The sequence below is a fragment of the Tarenaya hassleriana genome, unplaced genomic scaffold (assembly GCF_000463585.1).
Source record: "Tarenaya hassleriana unplaced genomic scaffold, ASM46358v1 Cleome3, whole genome shotgun sequence".
Taxonomy (NCBI): Eukaryota; Viridiplantae; Streptophyta; class Magnoliopsida; order Brassicales; family Cleomaceae; genus Tarenaya; species Tarenaya hassleriana.
The window spans coordinates 6,275,643-6,294,447 of NW_010966177.1; the positions used below are offsets into that span (position 1 = coordinate 6,275,643).

Genomic DNA, 18,805 nt, shown 5'->3' on the forward strand with positions numbered 1-18,805 from the left:
TTCTAAACCCTCTCAATCGGGAAACCTAAAACGCAAACGCGATTTTAAAACTCAAATATGTGTGGAAAAGTTAAACGGCTCGGCTCGTACACGACGTCGAACAGTGGCGGAGAAGAGAAAACTCAAATGGTGAGGAGATCCTAAAACCGCAGGCTCGGGACGAAGCTTCGTATATTTCATCTTCCCTTCCAAGTTTTGACTTCACGAACAGGAAAACTTCCAAAAACCTAGCTTAATCGCCACCTCCACCGATCGATTCCTATGCCCGATTCTTAAATATCTTCTTCGATCGTGTTCGCATCGTTCACTGCTGATCTTTCCCGACGTACCCATATCCGTTTCACTTTGGAATGCTACGGATGATGAGATGCTGCTTCCTCAGCCGTCTCTTCTTGTTGCTTCTGCTGCTACTGTCACCGTCGACATGTACTTGCGGCGGCGGCGGTGGGACGTTGCGGATCTCGTCGCCGGATTTTCGCAACGAGCAGCAGCGAGTCTCCGCGAGCCGACCCACAGGCAGATCGCTCTTGCACTATCCGTAAGTTTCTCCACCTTGCGCGTTTCAATTGCTTTGTCCTGAGATTCTGGTGAAAAACTCGAGCTCTAGGTTAGGGATTAAAGTTCAAATTGGATCAACAAATTTCAACAAACGTCCGGGAGTTTTCTCAGTTCTAGTGAATTGATTTCATCTGAAACGATGTGGAGACACAACCCAGATTTTGTCTTTAGTGATCTAAACAAAGAAAGATTTGTGATTGCTTCTAAAAAATTGCCACTTTTCCCCAGATTGGCTATGTTTGCTCTCTATAGTGTTTCCTTGTGCAAGGCTTTTACAATTCAGGCTGTTTTCGCTGTAGCTTTCTGCATAATTTGATCGAAATTTGACATTTTGCATAACTGTGTATAATCAATGATGTTTTGATCTTCTTTACATGGCTAATATCATCTGGCTTTTGATTGTCAGAGAGCTGGTTGAGCCGAACACGGAGTTCGTCGTTGATCGTGATGGGAAAGTTTCCTTGATGCATCAATCGGGGAATGTAATCTGGTCCTTTGGATCAGGACGGCCGATTCAATCTTCTTATGTGGCTCCTTTGACTGCGGAAAACAACAGAGACAATGCTCCCGAGATTGGTAGCAGTTTCGTATTAGAGTATTTGGATGAGTCGGAGGCTAACATGGTTGATGAACGCTATGCTAGATGGGTATGCATTTGACATTTCCTGCTTCGGATATCCCTTTGTACTCTCTCCATGGTGATTTTTTTTTTGCTTCACTGTGTAGCTTGGGAGTGTTTATTCAGGTTTTCGCTCATGTGATTGCAGAAAGTTCATGTCAATATGGAGGACTTGCTTACAAAGATGCCGCTTGTAACAGATGATGGGTTGACATTAGGGTCTAAGACAACTACTGCGTTTCTGGTTGATGGTAGATCTGCGAGGCTAATCCATGTTTATAAGTCAACTGATTCTTCTGGGGGTGATAACAATGGTACTAATGCTATGTTGAAGCCCACTGGTGCCGAAAATGTTGCTGAGCTACCTCTTCTTATCACCAGGACAGATTCCAAACTAGAGCATTTCGACAAAACTACTGGAAAGCTTTCATGGAATGTTACGGTTTCTCACTTTAGAGCTGATTTGCTATGTCATCCTACTTTCAATTCAGGCGATGAGCTCGGCCCTGAAATTCTTACTGGGATTTACATGCCATTGCAATGTGGATCACAAACTGATGTCCGTCCCCTGATTAAGTCAGAACTTTTCGTCAGGGTTCGTGTTGATCAACATATGAATATGTTAACTACTCTGCAGCCTGACGGTGTTTACAAAGCCAAAAAGCTTCCCTCACAACAATCCAGAGCTGACAAGCAGTCAAAATCTCAGCGATATGCTGACAGCAGAGCAAGCATTTCTCTGCCAGCTTCAAGAACAAAGGACTCCAGGAGGTTACAGGAGCAGGATGTGAAAAATTTGGAAACAAGTCCTAGAAACGTCATTGGTAAACTTTTCAGATGGTTAGCAATACTAGTATCTTGTGGTGGCATTGTGTTTCTTCTTCGCTCTGCTATTGAAATATTTGTTTCCAGACAAAAGAGGGCTACCGATGGCTCTTACGCAAAAGTTGTGCCCTCCAAGAAGAAGAAGAACAGAAAATCAGGAAAGAGTAGTCTTGTAAATGAGCAGGAAGACGGGCCATTTGTTGCTAACTACCAGGATCGGTTTGAGCTAATTGAAGGAGGTGACCAAATGTTATTAGGCTTTAATAATCTTCCGAGTGGTGCAGCTGATGGGCGAAGGATTGGCAAGTTGTTTGTATCGAATAAAGAAATTGCCAAGGGAAGTAATGGCACTGTGGTGTTCGAGGGTATCTATGAAGGTCGCGTAGTAGCTGTGAAGCGCCTTGTTCGATCTCATCATGAGGTTGCTTTTAAGGAGATTCAGAACCTAATTGCCTCCGACCAACACCCAAACATCATTCGGTGGCATGGTGTGGAGTATGACCAAGATTTTGTCTACCTTTCTCTAGAGCGTTGTGCTTGCAGTCTAGATGATCTGATCAAAGCCTATTCAGAATTCTCCATGACGAAAGCTTCTGGAAACGGCCAATCCGCAGGAGATATAGCAATATCTGAGTATAAGATCCAACTGGATTCATTGGAGGGACTTATTCAAGGGCATGATTTCTGGAAAGTGAGCGGCCACCCATCACCTCTCATGCTAAAATTAATGAGGTTGGTTTTGACTTTGGACTTTATGCATAAGTAGTTGTATTCTTGGTTTGGGAAATGTTTATATCTTGCATTGGATCATGGAAGGACACTTTCTTGGATAGATGGTTTTGTCAAAACCCGAATCAGCGTACCCTTGTTTGTCGATTTACTTCTTGTGTCTCATATTTTACTATCGTTTGTGCTTTGTTGCAGGGATATAGTTTCCGGGCTTGCCCACTTACATGAATTGGGAATCATTCATCGAGATTTAAAACCACAGAATGTGTTAATAATTAAAGGGAAGACTTGGAGTGCAAAGCTTTCTGATATGGGCATTAGCAAGCGTTTACCTGGGGATATGTCATCTTTGGGTCAACTTGCCACTGGTAAAGTTTTGCTTCTTCAGTTTATCAACATCTGGTTTTGTTATTCTTTCAATGATGGATTTATTGAAAGAGTGAAAGGACTAAGAACCCTAGATTAGTTAGGAAATTGCCCGGGGAATCTCTCAGTTCATCATCTGTTGATTTACATTGTGGATGCTGAAGTTTTGGCCTTCTGGGGCTGAATTGATGATTTGGCCTATCTAAGCAAGTTCCAAAATGGCAAAACATTATTCTGAATTCCTTTCTATTACAAAATTACAGGGTCTGGGAGTTCAGGTTGGCAAGCACCAGAGCAGCTTCTCCAGACCCGTCAAACGCGTGCTGTGGACACATTTAGCTTAGGCTGTGTCCTGTTTTTCTGTATAACCGGCGGTAAGCATCCGTTTGGCGAAAATCTGGAACGAGATGTGAACATTGTGAAGAACAGAGTTGACCTCTTCCTAGTGGATCATGTCCCAGAAGCTTTGGACCTCATCTCCCGTTTGTTGAACCCAGACCCTGAACTACGGTAAGGTTATTTCTCATCTGACAGTTCTACTCCGCTGAAGAAAAACCCGGCCCTTTGCTCAAACCGCGAGATTCTGTGTGCCTTTTTGTCCTCAGGCCGAACTCAAACGACGTCCTGCTTCATCCTTTGTTCTGGAACTCCGAGATGAGACTGTCTTTCCTTCGGGATGCCAGTGACAGAGTAGAGCTGGAAAACCGAGAGGTGGATTCCGAAATTTTAAAAGCATTGGAAAATACTGCTCCAGTGGCTCTAGGCGGAAAATGGGACGAAAAATTAGAACCCGTCTTCATCGACAACATCGGCCGCTACAGGCGTTACAAGTACGACAGCATTCGTGACTTGCTCCGAGTCATCAGGAACAAACTCAACCATTACCGAGAACTTCCCCAAGAAATCCAGGTCCCTTTCTTACAAAAAAACAAAGCACCACTCGCTCTTTTAACCTGAACCTTTCCCCTTTTTCGGACTGAGACTGATTCTCCGTGACATTGTTTGATCGGACAGGAGCTTGTCGGAAAAGTCCCAGAAGGATTCAACGAGTACTTCGCTGTTCGGTTCCCAAAACTGCTCATCGAAGTGTACGGAGTCATGTACGGATATTGCAAGGAAGAAGAAGTATTCAGGAAGTATTTCAAACGCAACATCATCTGATCCGATGACCGTTGCTTCCCGCCCTCTGTCTGTTTATCGTTATCTGTAATAATGTTAACTGTGACTGTAACTTAGATTTGCATGTGTAAATATGTCATAGAGGCTTCAACTGATTTGTCTGTATAATCCACGAACACGAGTATTGTGTTTGCCTGTCCCCTCCCAGGGAACATAACTCACTCAAGGCTTTTGAATGCGTTCAGAAACCCACCCATTAGCAATATATGTTTATATTTAGTGTCGGCATTTCGGTTGGGAAATTTGGTTCCGAACCAAATCCGAATTATTCACAGATTTATGTGTAAATATTATGTTTTGGTTCTTATTTAATAATTCATATAATGAACCGAACTAAACTAAACCGACACAAAAATGAACCGAACCGATTCACATCCATTCTAATTTAATACAATTATTATATAACCGACTAAATTGTTTCCAAACCGAATTAGAAAATAACGAACCGAAATCCCAAATGCCATCCTACGTATAAAATCCAATTCAACAAGGTCTTCTTTCCAAGGATGAAGGCTTGACTGGGTAGGGACTGCTCTGAATTGGGCCTATTGATTAAGCTCAAAGGCCCAAAACAAGGCCCAGACTCAAGGCTTAGAACCCTGGAGCCTGGAATTTTACTTGCGGAGAAAGAGGCCGATCTCGGAATTCCCCCGACAATGGCGGCTCTGAAGGAGATCCTGACTCGGCGTCCGGTGGCGGCGACGATAAGGCTGACGGTTCCGCTCGTCGGAGCGGAGACGGACCGGATCCGTCGTTGGGTCCGGCACTTGGTCAGTACGGACTCAAATTTATTGGCAGAAGCACAAGGTACTGCTAACACAAGGCCGACACTCCAGTGGCAGTCTGCGTTCAGGGAAAACACGTTCGAGTTTCACGGTGAAGTCGCCGCCGGTTACGAAAGCGATCGGAATCGAGAATAAAAAGAGATATATACAAATCATGATGAACAGTTGAAAAAACTATTTTTTTTTGCCATCCATAAAAAGAAAATAAAAAAAGATGCTGGAAACACAACATTCTGGTTATAAAAAAGAGATATATAGCTGAAAGATCTCAGAGTGGAGATCTATCTACAAGAAACACAGCATCCAAACAACAAAAAGACATCAACTTTATTATTACATTCGTTTCTCGTCTATGAATCCAAATTTATATCACCTTAGATCTACAACACTGTAAATGCAACAATCCATATATGTAAACATTTATATATGTATCTCCAATATACATATATTGTATTATATCTTCAATTCAAAACCCATGAATTGGAACGGGGAAAAAAATGATGGTGAAACGCCAGAAGAAGATCAAATGGATTCTACTGAAATGATGAAACTCGTACCTCGTCTAAAGCCGATCGAACCGATCTCGCTGTCACACGAGACATTCACTAAGAACGGACGGCTTTGTTTTGCTTTGCACATTCAGGAGCCTTCAAATCTTGGCATTTCCATGATGGTCCTGATACGACCGGAATCACGCCTTCGCTGGCACAACACTCGGGTTGAGCCAGCGACTTACCGTTGTTTCTATTTCCGGAAGCGTCCTTCTCGTGCAATGTAGACTGGGAGCTTTTGACGAGTCCTTCCTTGTGATTTTCTTGATCCTTAGTATTACAAATGCTTAAAGCCAGCTTCTTTAGCTTCACTCTTCCCCTTCTCTTACCCAATGAGTTGCTTTCATCCCCTATTTTGTCCTGCAATGGAGTCGAATCTTCTTCCATGTTGTCTGGATCTGATCCCTTGCCCTTGTGGCAAACGGGTGTCTTCTCGTTTGCTCTGGTTTTGTCCAAATCATTGTCGTTCGAGCTGTCTGAATCCACGACCCCAGCAATGTCATGCTCCCTGAACATAGAACCAGATACTACACTACTCCCAACTTCAACCATCGGATTCTCAGAAGTAACTATGGCCTTATGTTTCTTGTTCTTGTGACCCTTCCCCTCAGGACTAGGGCTAGTCCTCAACACTCTAGGGGAACTATTTATAGCTCGGTGTAACCTACGCGCTAAATCCTCATCCACAGCACCAGGATCCTTTGTATTCGAATACAAGAGCTCAACTGGAACATGCTTCTTCTGCTGAACATGCTTCTTCTGCTTATTCTTCCTCGGAGACCTATCCTTCCCACTAATTACCTCCTCAGGGAAAGCTGGTTGAGCCGAACACGGAGTTCGTCGTTGATCGTGATGGGAAAGTTTCCTTGATGCATCAATCGGGGAATGTAATCTGGTCCTTTGGATCAGGACGGCCGATTCAATCTTCTTATGTGGCTCCTTTGACTGCGGAAAACAACAGAGACAATGCTCCCGAGATTGGTAGCAGGTTCGTATTAGAGTATTTGGATGAGTCGGAGGCTAACCTGGTTGATGAACGCTATGCTAGATGGGTATGCATTTGACATTTCCTGCTTCGGATATCCCTTTGTACTCTCTCCATGGTGATTTTTTTTACCTCCTCAGTGAAAGAGTAAAACAATTCTAAAGCACTCTTGGCCGCAGCAATGGCCTTGGCAGCGATCAAGGCCTTCTCTTCTGCGGCGGCTCTCGCCACCTTTGCATTCTTAGCCGCGGCAGCAGCAGCAGACCTCGAGGACTCAGCGATATCCTCAGGCCTGAGATTCGGGTCGTTGAGATGCGACACCAGTATGTTGTCAAGATGGGTTTGCACATTGGCTGAGCCAGAGGAGCCATTTGAAGTAGAGGAGGACGAAACTCCACCTGCAGGAGGAGGAGGAGGGCTCGGAGATCCATTGCCATTGAAATTCTGCTTCTTCAATCCTGCGAGCAAACGCTTCCGAGGAGGAAGAAGCGCATCGGATTCGAGCTGGTTTACATCGCACGCATCTGTCTCCATTTATCGATCTGTTCACGATTTCAACTGAAATCCAAAATCGACGAAGAAGATATTGATTAGTGTCTCGTTAGGGCAGGCAACCAGGAAACAGAAATGAATCAGAATTCAAATCAGCTCGATCGAGAACCCTAACGAGCAAATCAGAGCACAAATTACTCATCATTATCATCACCCTATCATCCAGATTATAACATCAAAGCGATTCATATGTGTATCCATTGATACTTCACAGAATCCAGAACAAGAACACCATTCAAATCCAGCGAATTCCTCAAACACCACAATTAAACGTACATCCCAAAGCAAATTCCGGGCAGTAGAAAACCAAATTCAAATCAGATGTGAATCATCAGAAGAAAATATAACCAGAAGCACGAAAAACAATACAGAAAAAAACACACCGACAGCTCAAGTTCTCGATCAAACAGAATCGCAAAAAAAAACGCCGGATTCAGGCAACAAAAAATTCAGGTAAAAAAAAAAACAGAGTCCCGGATCAACGAGCTTTCAAAATTTTCGCCCTCTCTTCCCCATTTAAGGCAAGTTTCTGCAGCTTCCGAGTTACCTGGTCATCGTAAAACGAGAATATACACGGAGAGGGAGAGATGAAGAAGATAAAATTAGGGTTTTCGGAGGGAGAGGAATGGAGAAGAAGAGAACGGATTTGTTCTAATCTGTGCTCCATTTTGGTTTTTATATGTAAACCCTACGAATCTCTCTCTCTCTCTCTCTCTCTCTCTCTCTCTCTCTTATTTTTTAAAAAAATCCAATTTTTCACATTAATTTTACCTTTCCTTTTTAAATTTTACAATTTTTTTACAGTTTTCAGGCAGAAATTTTCACAGCCGACTCTCAGAGACTGTTTATTACGTCCATTCAACGGCAATAACGGCCGTCAAAACCCCTCGTTTTTTACGGTCTCTCCTATTTCTTGTTCTTTTTAGTCTTATAAAATATTAACTTAATGTTTTGTGCCAAAAACAGAAATAATTTAAATATGGAAACATTTCATATGAGAAAAAGAAAATTTGTGTTTATATATTATGTGCCTAACAATCTTATTTAAATCATAGAACACTATCTAAAAACTATTAAATTGATATAACAATATAAAATAACATTTGTTAGATGAATTGATATACGTTTTTACATTTTTACAAGAGATTTTAGACCGAATTAATGTCTTTTTAACCACCTGTCCAAAATATTGCAATATGCAATTTCATTATAATAATCACTTCAGTTAAAAAGTTTAACGTTTTTTTATTGATGTATTCGGTAGAATAAACTTTTTTCCGATCAACTGTTATGTGTACGTATATACATATAAAACTGTTATATCTCTAGTCAATTAGTAAAATATATTAAATTTGTACACAACAAAATAATATATTTATATATAAGTATGAATTATGTCTAATATCTGAGTAATGTATGTCTATAACTTTTAAGATATATTGAATATATATATATATATATAAGTTAAATTTAATATTTATAATACTATAATTCAAAAACAGAAAACTCTAATAAATAATCTAAAATCACGTTCATATGTTTTTAGAAAATATAAATGTCAAGTGATTTAGCCATGACACTGATATTTATTTCGGTAATTAATATTCTACGATTTATCTCGACAATAAGGCAGTGACAAACGACGTGATTGGTCAGTCAATATGTCTTAACTCCAACTAAATGTGTGATTAAGTAAAGAGCACGCAAGTCAAATAGATTCGGAAATGGCACAGGAGCAATAAATAAATCCCTAAATAAGAAAATAAGAAATTAGTAATTTTTATATCATGCTTATAAAAATAAAAAATGTTAGTTTATTGTTTAATATTATTTAATATATCAGAAAATCAGCTTGGCGTTCGGCCGGCGTAGGGGATAAACAATAGTCGACCGACCAGCGTGCCAAAGCTATCAATCAATCATGTAATGCCACGTCATGCCAGATGTAACGTCGGGTCTTAATCGCACGCCACGTCATGCTTTTTCCCATGTATGTGCTTTGGGAAACGACGTCGTTTTCTGCAAACCCTAAATCCACAAACTTTGGGATTTTCCCTCCAGTTTTCCATTTGCCGACGATTTTTCCGTTAAAGTGAACGAAATATTGATGCAAAACGCGATGCCTTTCTCAAATTCATGTCGAATGGTGAGAATTTCGTGAATTCCCACCATTGATTTCTCGGTTTCTCTTGATTTGGGTTTGTTCTCGGCTGTTGAGTCTGATCAAAGTGGGAGATGAAGACCATCAAGCCCTTGCCTGAACATGTTCGTCATTCCGTTCGCTCCGGCGTCATCATGTTCGACATGACGAAGGTTGTGGAGGAACTTGTCTTCAACAGCCTCGACGCTGGTGCGACGAAGGTACACCAATTGCTCCATTGATGTTTTTCTCCTGTGATGGGATCCTCAGCAATTTTCGTCACTCGACGGGTTTCAGGCCAATAGTTTCCTCGGAACTTGTTTGGAGTTGTGTTGAACGACACTTTTTGTTTTCAGATATCAATATTCGTAGGCGTTGTCACCTGCTGTGTAAAAGTTGTCGATGATGGTAAGTCGGTTGGTGTTCTGAGAGATTTTGATTTCCAATGGCATTTCTGATGTGGGGTTGTCGATGGAATTGATGTCCTTGCAGGATCAGGGATTTGTCGAGATGATTTGGTTTTGTTGGGGGAAAGATATGGTAAGCTTCAGACAGCAAGAGTCTCTAAATATGTTTAAGAATATGGAATTTGTGGTAAATAATACGAGTTTATTTTCCCCATTTGGGAGACTAAGATTGTGGAATGTGTCGCACAGCTACATCAAAGTTTCAGGATTTCACTGACTTGGGGTCCGCAAGCGAAAGTATTGGCTTCCGGGGAGAGGCCCTAGCTTCAATTTCAGATATCTCATTGATGGAAATCACGACGAAAGCTATTGGGAAGCCTAATGGTTATCGAAAGGTTATGAAGGTATTGATCATTTCTGACACGGTTCAAAGTTCCCACATTTGTTGTAGTTTTTTCTATGCTTTAACTATTGTCTGGATTCCCAGGGATCCAAGTGCCTGTATCTAGGAATAGATGATGAAAGAAAAGACTGTGGCACAACAGGTAATGTATATTTTGTGGAGATTTCATTTGCTATTGATGATGCTGTTGGCCGGAAAGATACCTCGGTCATCTAGAGTTCTGATTCTGTTCGTGCTCTTCTAGCTGTCTGATAGGAAATGGGTTATATGGTAATTGTACATTTGGGGGAAAACCCTAATGACATTATCCTCTTGATGTATATAAGGAAAACCCTATCTATGAATGAGAACATCAACATATTGATCAAGAAATTGGAGAAGAGGGCAATCTCAAAACCTTTGGGATTTTATGGTCTCTCTCTCCCTAAAGTAGCATTAATCTTTCATTACTTTGGTGGAAATTCTAGGTTTCCATCACTGTCTTCTGCAGAATTCTTGGGGGTAGAAAATATTGTCTGAAATAGGGAAAAAAAATAAGATCATAGCTGTTTACCCTGGTATAATTTGAGATAATATACTTTCTTTTCGAATCTTGGCCTGTTTATTATGCAGTAATTGTCCGAGATCTTTTTTACAATCAGCCAGTCAGACGGAAGTATATGAGTTCCAGGTTCATTTCTTTGACATTTTCTTTCTAGAGCAAAGAATTTGCATTTTAAGCTATATTCTCTCCCTTCCTAACTTTCCAAAATGGATTCTCACCTTTTTTTTGCTTAAAAAATTGCTATCTGTTTTGCATGGAAGCCACAAGAAGGTATTGGACTTTATCAAGAAGTGTGTGCTCCGGATTGCCCTTGTGCACTCTGATGTTTCCTTTAGCGTTCTTGATATTGAAAGGTGCCTTCCCACACAGCACTTTAAAGTCGAATTCCATACTACAACCTTTTTGACACTATTCCATTGATTTTAGTGATGAAGAGATTTTCCAAGCAAGTCCTTCTTCTTCAGCTTTGTCACTGTTGATGAGAGGTTGTGGAACCGAGGCTTCAAATTCTTTTCGTAAAGTATATGGTAGTGATGGAATGATGAATATCTCTGGGTATATATCAGTTCCTGGAGAGAGCTTTGCGATGAAGGTAAGTTACTTGCTTCATTTCTGGTTTTTAAAGCTATTCATGGTGCTCCTCAGGTTGTTAGCTTTGACTCTTACCATCTAATTTTTTGTCCGCATCTCGTGGTATGTTCTTTGCAGGCCTTTCAGTGTGTCTGTATCCACAATTCTGCTTCGTTTTCTCGATTACAGTACACCAAATGTCTTCTGAGTTTTAAGTTGGCAAGTTTCTGTATCTGGTTGTATGGCCTTCACAGTGACAGATATTAACTTGAGATTCGTGAGCAAAGGCCCCATACATAAACTGCTGAATCATTTGGCTGCTAGTTTGGAATGCTCGGATCCCTGGAAGTTTAGAGATGGGCTTCAAACAGGAAAGCGTAACCGGTCTCAGTCTAATCCAGCTTACATTTTGTGCATAACATGCCCGGGTCATCTCTATGATTTCTCATTTGAACCATCAAAGACATACATTGAGTTCAAGGTAGCAGATTTCTTGTGATTCAAATTTTAGTTAGACAAATTCTATTTTAGTTGACTGCCTATATTTTCCGTGATAGAATTGGGAACCTGTACTTGCCTTCATTGAGAAAGTCATCCTTGCCCTCTGGAAGAAAGATACAAGCCTCGGTATGCGATGTTACTATCAAATTCTGATACTTCCCTTAGATTTTGTTTATTCTTTCAACATTTTGGTACATTTCACATAGAATTTGTTGATGAGGGAGCTGATCTGCCAGCAAAAGGTAAAAGGCATAAAGTAGCTGATGAGATCATTGTTCCAAAGGAAGGTATGGGAATCGTCATACTTTTAGTAGCATAACGCACATGCTTCATTGGACAGGATTGCACAGCATCATAAGCTATGGATTAATGTCATTTTCTGGATGCAGATTGTCCAGGAATTGTAGAACCAACAAGAAAGAAATTCAAGAGAAATAATAACCAGATGTCTTCCAACATTCTGCTTCCCCATTTTCATAACGTAAATAGAGATGATGACTCTATGTCTTCAGGAAATGATGCATGGTGGTCTCCACATTTTGAGTTTGAAAATAAAAGTGGGCACCTTAATGAGCAAACTACTGGAGGTGAATTTGATCACCAGACTGACACTCATCTAAGATCATTGGCCATGGAGATGGGAAAGAGGGGAGACCTTCCACAAGTTCTCGATGCAAATGACTTCATGGAGGCAAGCTTTGCTGCTGTCATGAGGTCCAGGAAACACTCGTCAGAAAGATTCGAAAATTCCTCCCACATTGACTATGCTTTTAGGAAAGTCTCTGAAGGATTAAGTTTGGAATTTGGAAACTTCAATAATGGATTAGATATTAACAATTGTACCGGAAAAAATCTCCTGCGTGGTTGCTCCTCAAGAGGCAACCTAACTCTTCATGAGCCTACATTAGCTCATGATCCTGTGATCCGTAATGATAAAGGAAATGAATGGTTGGCTCCCGTCATAGAGACCAAACAAGATGGTTTTTGGTGTGATGCTTTCTCTGATGCTTTTGGATTTTGCCAAAGGTCAACAACTTCTGATTGTGCTCTAGGGGATTTAGGACAGGGTGATGGCTTGTTTACTCCACAGGGCTTTCAATACAGTAAAAGCATTGGAATAGGAGAAGATTCTAACAATCTTCCTAAAGATGCTGAAGAGTTTCATCGTCGTGAAGACACATCTGTCAGGAAGAAATATGCTTCAGTTGCCCAGGTGGGGAACTCGAGTGTTAAACACTGCTGTTTTGGTTCTGAATTGTCTCATTTGCCCTTTGATCCACCTTCTGAAATCATGTGGGATTGTGATGATCACAATCGTTGTGAAATGCTTGAAGGGAGGTTGAGATTGCAAAGGAAGCCAGAATCTGGGAAATTTTTCAGAGAAGATGATCATATCAATTTTATTGATGATATTGTGCCTCAGATGTATTGCCAAGAAACTAGTGCAACTGTGTTCAAAAATTCTTTAATAGATGTTGAGAATTACACCCATCCGGATGAGAACTTTAGTGTATCATTTTGGAGGCATACAAATAATTTGGGGATTGAACAGGATAATATCAGGAAGAACAAGTTCAGTCAACGCGGTGGCACAGAGAATAATGTCTGTAAACGAAGTTCAAGAAGAAGCCACTCTGCTCCTCCTTTTTATCGATGTAAGAAGAGATTTGTCAGCTTAAGTTGTTCAGAGATAAAATCAAAAAACTCTGACCCATCTTGCTCTTACCATGTGTCTTCTTTCAAAGGTAGTTGTTCTTTGATATTTATTATTGCTCTAGATTTGATTATGTGGTTGAAGAGAAAATAATGTCCATTAACTTCTGCAGAACTCGATGATCTGTATTGTCAGACCCGATCTTCTGGTGCTTCTCATAGACATCCTGGGGGCAGCATTCTAAATGATGTATTATATCACCGCAGACAAGATACAGAAAAAAGACTGAGTTCTGCCTCGGACTTAGACGCGTCTAATGGTTGCAGGACTGTGCCTTCAGAGCCCAAAAAGGTTAATGGAATTAGAGGTAAACTTCTTCCAACAATTTTTTATGCCTCCAAATGGATAAATCCAAGACAATGTTACAAAGATGGGAGACATTTAAATTGTGAGCAAGCCTGAGATTTTTTAAATTATTTCCAGCTGTTGAGCAAGTGCTGTTCTTTGAAAATTTAATACATGGAAGTCCTTGCAATATTCCTTGCTTGGAAGAAGCATAGGGTTCCTCTTTCCATCTTGGGTATTTAACTCTGCTATTCTCATCTTCTAGACTTCATCTCTGAGGAGAGTCTGGATCCAGTGGAGCCCATAACGAAATGGCGCCATAAGCATCCAGTGACTAAGGTTCAGTTGGTTTAAGGGTTTTGGTTCTACCTAACAGCTGGAATCTATTTGTGCAGAAAATGACTTGGCAGCCATAATCATTCCCTTCCTATGCAGGTTTCCAACGGATATCATGAGTTCCAGGATATAGACAGTGTACTTGATATATCTTCTGGATTATTACACCGTCTGGGGGATGAATCCTTGGTCCCTGAGTCTATGAATAGAGATTCGCTTGAAGATGCTAAGGTTCTGCAACAGGTTGATAAGAAATTCATTCCAGTTGTTGCCAGTGGAATGCTTGCCATCATTGATCAGGTTCATTTTTAACCATCTATTCTCCTTGTCTTGCAGTTTTCTGTCTTAGATTCTCAACTCTATCTGAAAGACGGTGGATCATGTTAAACTTTGTAATACATTGGCAAAAGATATGATATTAGCGTTTACAATAGAAGTTCTGTTAACAAGTTAATGTGACGTTTTGCCTTTACTGTGCGGGCCTTATTCTGTCATTTTTCTTACAGCATGCTGCTGATGAAAGAATTCGCTTGGAGGAACTTCGTGAAAAGGTAGAAGGGTTTTGGAACTAAAGATAGCGAGGTTCATTGTCTGCTTGTATCAATTTGACCAAACGAAGAAAATGCATAGGTTCTGGCTGGGGAAGCGAGGACGGTGACCCACTTGGATGCCGAACAAGAGCTGGTGTGTTTGAACTCTGATACTTTCTCATGTCATTTGCAGGACTTAAATCATTTTTTCATGGTTTTATCTTAGATATCATCCACTGTTAATAACAGGCACTGCCCGAGATGGGATATCAGTTGCTCCAAAGTTATTCAGAGCAGATAAGAAACTGGGGCTGGATCTGCAATATTAATGCGCAAGGCACAACGTCCTTCAAGAAGTAATCGCTTTCTCTTTGGTCTTGCCGATCTGCAAAGCATAGTGATCTTCTACTTGGCTGTAAATACATTTGTACCCGTAGATTGTAGACCGTATTTTTTTTCATCTGATTTAAGTTCATGATTGTTTGCCTACAGGGACATGAGCATTATCCGACGTCAACAAAATCAAATCACGCTTCAGGCAGTTAAGCATCAAACACGAGCTATTTCATTTTCAGTTGTTAACGCTTATGCTAGTTGAAATCTGATGGAACTTCAGATGGGATTCTATATAGGAAAATAAGAAATAAAAGGGTTTTACAGCTACTTTGTCGGAACCGGCATATCCTAGACGTTCTAAGTTTTTCTTTGATCAACTCTTGTGATGATTTTATTAGTGAGTGGGAACCTCTTTATATAGAGGTATAAGAAAAAATAGAACCCTAAAAGTTTTAAGAAAAAACAATTAAAATAAAAGCTTTATATACAAACCCTAATCCTACGATTCCTACGTTTACTAATCTGGGTGGGCCCGGGGCCCATAAAAAATCTTTTTTTGGATTCATCAAATGCTGCATGGATCATCACTCTACTGAGGGTTCTGTTTACACTTGTTGTAGGTTCCGTGCATTTTGGGTGTAAATCTATCAGAAGATGATCTATCAGAGTTTCTTCAGCAGGTAATAAGCTCGAGAGTGCCTAAGCATTGTTCCTTCCTTACTTTTTAACTTCTTACTCTGCTTTCTCCGAAATCAGCTTGCAGATACCGACGGATCATCGACAATTCCTCCCTCTGTTCTTCGAGTCCTTAATTCTAAAGCCTGCAGAGGTAAGTACATTCCCGGTTTCTCCGACGAAAATCTCCATGAGAAGTAAACGTTCAGATAGAAGTCGGTCTTTTAATGAAGAGTCCTTTAACATCTCTGTTCTTCATATGATAACTTAAAAGGTGCAATTATGTTCGGAGATTCTCTGTTGCCCTCTGAATGCTCTTTAATCGTGGAAGAGCTGAAGCAGACCTCACTCTGTTTCCAGGTAAAAAAAAATATATATAAAAGCTCCACAATCTTTACAGGAACGGATAAAATGCTATGGAATTGATCTATTTGTACTATGCAGTGTGCACATGGTCGACCCACGACAGTTCCCTTAGTCAATTTGAAGGCACTTCACAAACAGGTGGCAAAGCTCAGTCCCAACCAGGCGTGGCACGGTTTGCAGCGTGAAGTCATCGCTCTTGGTCGAGCCAAAGCCCGTTTAAACGCTTCCAGAAGTTAACATGACTGGCCATTCACTGCACAGCTGCTTTCGATTTTGTTGTACACTTAGCCATATTTCACTTTAGAGTTGTTCTTTGTTGAATTCTGTAGATATCATACGTAGTCATATGTCCATAAAAGAACAATGTTTAGTACATTTTCTTCAGTAACGAAGGCGGATTCTGCTAATGTCATCTGTTAAAGAAGAAAAAAAAGCCTGTAATGTGCATTTTACTTACAGTAATGACTAATGGTCTATGAAATAACATACAGGTACTGGTAAATGACAAACGGTCCATGAAATAAGCCATGATGAGCTCACGCTTGGACTAATGATCATACATTTTCTCAATTAATGCGTCCTAGTAAAGTTTCCAAGACATTGTAATAAGCTATATAATAACTCCGTAAGCAATTCAGTCAAAGTAGAGAAAAAGCTGACTCGTGGAAGTCAGTGAGCCCGGTTAGCTCATGTCAAAACCTCACAACTTATGCTATACCACAGCAGAAGAATAGCCATGGCTCCTGAAGAAGGTATTGTCATCATCTTTCACATAAAGCAGACAGCCAAAGCAATCACCTACAAGCTTGGTAGGCTTCTGTTTCAGTACACTGGATTTTGTGTCTGATCTACCATGCTTTGCTGCTAACATTGTGATTCAGAGTTTGATGCAAAGCCCTTCACCTATATGGAACTTGTTCTTCAGTTAATATCTACATCTTGGCCTGAGTCGATAATAGAGCACAAAGCCTTCCAAATCGGGACCAACATCTTCATCGGTGGACGCAGTTCCTGAGTAAAGGTTTTGAGTTCACAATCGATGCAACACGAAACCACATGTCATTCTAGATTCTAGAATTGAACAACAATTGATAATTGGCAAAAGTCTTGAACTTGGCTAATAGGAAAAGGAGCAGATTACTACCCTCCCTAAATATGCAACTAATAATACCCTTCTTTCCTTTAATGGTTATTTCAATTGTCAATCAGGTAGATATTGAAATAAACAGGGGGCTTTACCTTAAACACCAATGTTAGTTGTTCCTCTCCACGCAGAAGTAAGGAGAGACTCCAATAACAGGTGACAGGGGTGACACATTCAACAAGCACAGGCTTCAATATCTTGTGAATTGGTATAAATCTGGAGACATATCTTCCACTGCAGAGACAGGGAACCCACAAAAACATAGAATGGAATGAGCTGAGATGATAGCTAAATTAGTATAACTACTACTGCCACCATTTACTACCTCTCCAGAAAGACACGGTTATGCTGCGATTAAAGCATCTTATCGAAAACAATAGAAAGCTAAAATGCTAAATGCGCAAAGTTTACCTTGAATAGTGAGTTTCAAGTTGGACTCCAAAGACTGGCATTATTATAACAGATTCTGGGCCACTCAAACAAAAAGTAGATTTGGTATGAAAACAAAAGGATGGTACATCTGATCAAAATCCAGGAACATGATAAATTAGGGTCTCACCTTTGGTTACAGACTTCTGAGACTTGAAGATAACAAAAGATCCACTTAAAAGGCAACTCCATGAAAAAATGATTGCGGGATTGTCCTGTTTTATGTGCATCAATTGCATGAGGAACGCTAAAGGGCAAGGCATTAACACATCAACCAAAGACAAAAAAACATGAATTATACAAAGATCATGTATTAACAGATTGCTCAAAACCATAATCAATCTTTCGTTCACTTCGACTGCATATTCCTAAGAGCCCTCCAAGAGAACTCTTACCGGAAATGGAAAAAATATGAATGTGTTGTCCATCATACTTACTGACGATAGAATACATAATTTATAAATGCCAACCAATAAACTGCAACAATTTCCCAGCAAATTTATATCTAAAAATCCAAATGGCATAAAGAAACATATCACTGAGAAGCATCCTTACCTTGCCAAACAAGAGATAAAGGGAACCGGTGACAAGAACCACCAAGAAAATGAACGAGAGGCAAGCCGTACAACCACTTGCTTTGCTTCTATTGATGAATACATGGTGAGTGTCAATGGCTCCCCCAGCTCGCTCACGGTCGTGCACGTAAGTGAATCTCCGATTACAAATAGACAGCTCGACCATTCTCATTCTTCGTTAGTCGAAGTTCTTTACAACACCATTGCCTATTCCTGCTCAAGTAGAAGCCTGCTTTAACACATGCCCACAACAAAAAAAGGGGGAAAAAAACAAACTTTGTGATAATTCCATGCAAGTTTCTTACTGGGTTCCAATCAAATCGGCAGATCATAGACTTCCTCCGCGGCTTATCGTCGAACAACTTGTCTGCAATATATCTATGTCTCTCCATTAACAAAAGCAAATCATAATCTCTCCAACTATCCTCGTACAATGTCCTTCATAAATCAAAACCCATATAAAAATTGAGAAAATAAAGAATTTTTCCGACACCAGCACAAGAAAAATCCCCGTGAGTGAGATTGAGACAACAAGAAGCATCGATGCGCCGATTTTACTTACCGGCGGACAGTTGTGATGTAAAGTGAATAATGAACGGATGAGATCTGTTTAATCAACGGTTTAGATTGTATCTGATTAAAAGATCAATTTTTATATTCCGACGGTTGAGATCGAAATTGTGTAATCACCGGTTGAGATC

The 18,805-nt window shown here is 40.4% G+C and overlaps 4 protein-coding genes across 6 annotated transcripts; 2 read left to right on the forward strand and 2 right to left on the reverse strand.

The window, feature by feature from the left end:
* Window positions 1-69: 69 nt before the first annotated feature.
* On the forward strand, window positions 70-4,481 carry LOC104819713 (serine/threonine-protein kinase/endoribonuclease IRE1a). The gene is made up of 7 exons (XM_010549900.2): window positions 70-538; window positions 965-1,205; window positions 1,326-2,734; window positions 2,927-3,099; window positions 3,361-3,607; window positions 3,703-4,006; window positions 4,112-4,481. The coding sequence occupies exons 1-7, from the start codon at window positions 351-353 to the stop codon at window positions 4,256-4,258; spliced, it is 2,709 nt and encodes a 902-aa protein (XP_010548202.1). The 5' UTR covers window positions 70-350; the 3' UTR covers window positions 4,259-4,481.
* Window positions 4,482-4,644: 163 nt separating this feature from the next.
* On the reverse strand, window positions 4,645-7,804 carry LOC104819714 (PHD finger protein 14-like). 2 transcript variants are annotated; one of them, XM_010549903.2, is made up of 4 exons: window positions 7,697-7,804; window positions 6,730-7,155; window positions 5,619-6,413; window positions 4,645-5,119 (listed from the first exon to the last, which is right to left on the reverse strand). In XM_010549903.2, the coding sequence occupies exons 2-3, from the start codon at window positions 7,129-7,131 to the stop codon at window positions 5,667-5,669; spliced, it is 1,149 nt and encodes a 382-aa protein (XP_010548205.1). In that variant the 5' UTR covers window positions 7,132-7,155; window positions 7,697-7,804; the 3' UTR covers window positions 4,645-5,119; window positions 5,619-5,666. The 2 variants fall into 2 exon arrangements, with proteins under 2 accessions (XP_010548205.1, XP_010548204.1); XM_010549902.2 differs by lacking the exon at window positions 4,645-5,119 and having other exon boundaries at window positions 5,368-6,413.
* A 1,387-nt stretch (window positions 7,805-9,191) lies between these two features.
* On the forward strand, window positions 9,192-16,363 carry LOC104819715 (DNA mismatch repair protein MLH3). 2 transcript variants are annotated; one of them, XM_010549904.1, is made up of 24 exons: window positions 9,194-9,510; window positions 9,646-9,697; window positions 9,782-9,829; window positions 9,946-10,100; window positions 10,184-10,241; window positions 10,712-10,769; window positions 10,904-10,996; window positions 11,070-11,235; window positions 11,352-11,367; window positions 11,474-11,694; window positions 11,771-11,840; window positions 11,921-12,001; window positions 12,104-13,459; window positions 13,541-13,735; window positions 13,979-14,052; window positions 14,149-14,349; window positions 14,556-14,600; window positions 14,680-14,733; window positions 14,829-14,935; window positions 15,072-15,120; window positions 15,536-15,595; window positions 15,672-15,744; window positions 15,865-15,950; window positions 16,035-16,363. In XM_010549904.1, exons 1-24 carry the CDS (start codon window positions 9,385-9,387, stop codon window positions 16,191-16,193), a joined length of 3,603 nt encoding a protein of 1,200 aa, XP_010548206.1. In that variant the 5' UTR covers window positions 9,194-9,384; the 3' UTR covers window positions 16,194-16,363. The 2 variants fall into 2 exon arrangements, 1 of the variants encoding a protein (XP_010548206.1); XR_772847.2 differs by lacking the exons at window positions 15,672-15,744; window positions 15,865-15,950; window positions 16,035-16,363 and having other exon boundaries at window positions 9,192-9,510; window positions 14,829-14,994; window positions 15,536-15,570.
* A 91-nt stretch (window positions 16,364-16,454) lies between these two features.
* On the reverse strand, window positions 16,455-18,667 carry LOC104819716. Its single transcript, XM_010549905.2, has 6 exons — window positions 18,410-18,667; window positions 18,085-18,317; window positions 17,660-17,744; window positions 17,512-17,566; window positions 17,196-17,334; window positions 16,455-16,967 (listed from the first exon to the last, which is right to left on the reverse strand). Exons 2-6 carry the CDS (start codon window positions 18,274-18,276, stop codon window positions 16,878-16,880), a joined length of 561 nt encoding a protein of 186 aa, XP_010548207.1. The 5' UTR covers window positions 18,277-18,317; window positions 18,410-18,667; the 3' UTR covers window positions 16,455-16,877.
* Between the last annotated feature and the right edge of the window lie 138 nt (window positions 18,668-18,805).

Coding starts and splice junctions, on each gene's coding strand:
- LOC104819713 (XM_010549900.2), top strand. CDS start 351: ATGCTACGGATGATGAGATGCTGCTTCCTCAGCCGTCTCTTCTTGTTG. Junction 539..964: donor AGATCGCTCTTGCACTATCC/GTAAGTTTCTCC, acceptor TTTGATTGTCAG/AGAGCTGGTTGAGCCGAACA. Junction 3,100..3,360: donor TTTGGGTCAACTTGCCACTG/GTAAAGTTTTGC, acceptor ACAAAATTACAG/GGTCTGGGAGTTCAGGTTGG.
- LOC104819716 (XM_010549905.2), bottom strand. CDS start 18,276: ATGAGAATGGTCGAGCTGTCTATTTGTAATCGGAGATTCACTTACGTG. Junction 17,745..18,084: donor TTTATCTCTTGTTTGGCAAG/GTAAGGATGCTT, acceptor CACATAAAACAG/GACAATCCCGCAATCATTTT. Junction 17,335..17,511: donor CTTGAAACTCACTATTCAAG/GTAAACTTTGCG, acceptor CTGTCTCTGCAG/TGGAAGATATGTCTCCAGAT.
- LOC104819715 (XM_010549904.1), top strand. CDS start 9,385: ATGAAGACCATCAAGCCCTTGCCTGAACATGTTCGTCATTCCGTTCGC. Junction 10,770..10,903: donor CGGAAGTATATGAGTTCCAG/GTTCATTTCTTT, acceptor TTTGCATGGAAG/CCACAAGAAGGTATTGGACT. Junction 12,002..12,103: donor GATCATTGTTCCAAAGGAAG/GTATGGGAATCG, acceptor TTCTGGATGCAG/ATTGTCCAGGAATTGTAGAA.
- LOC104819714 (XM_010549903.2), bottom strand. CDS start 7,131: ATGGAGACAGATGCGTGCGATGTAAACCAGCTCGAATCCGATGCGCTT. Junction 6,414..6,729: donor TTTACTCTTTCACTGAGGAG/GTAAAAAAAATC, acceptor TTCCCTGAGGAG/GTAATTAGTGGGAAGGATAG.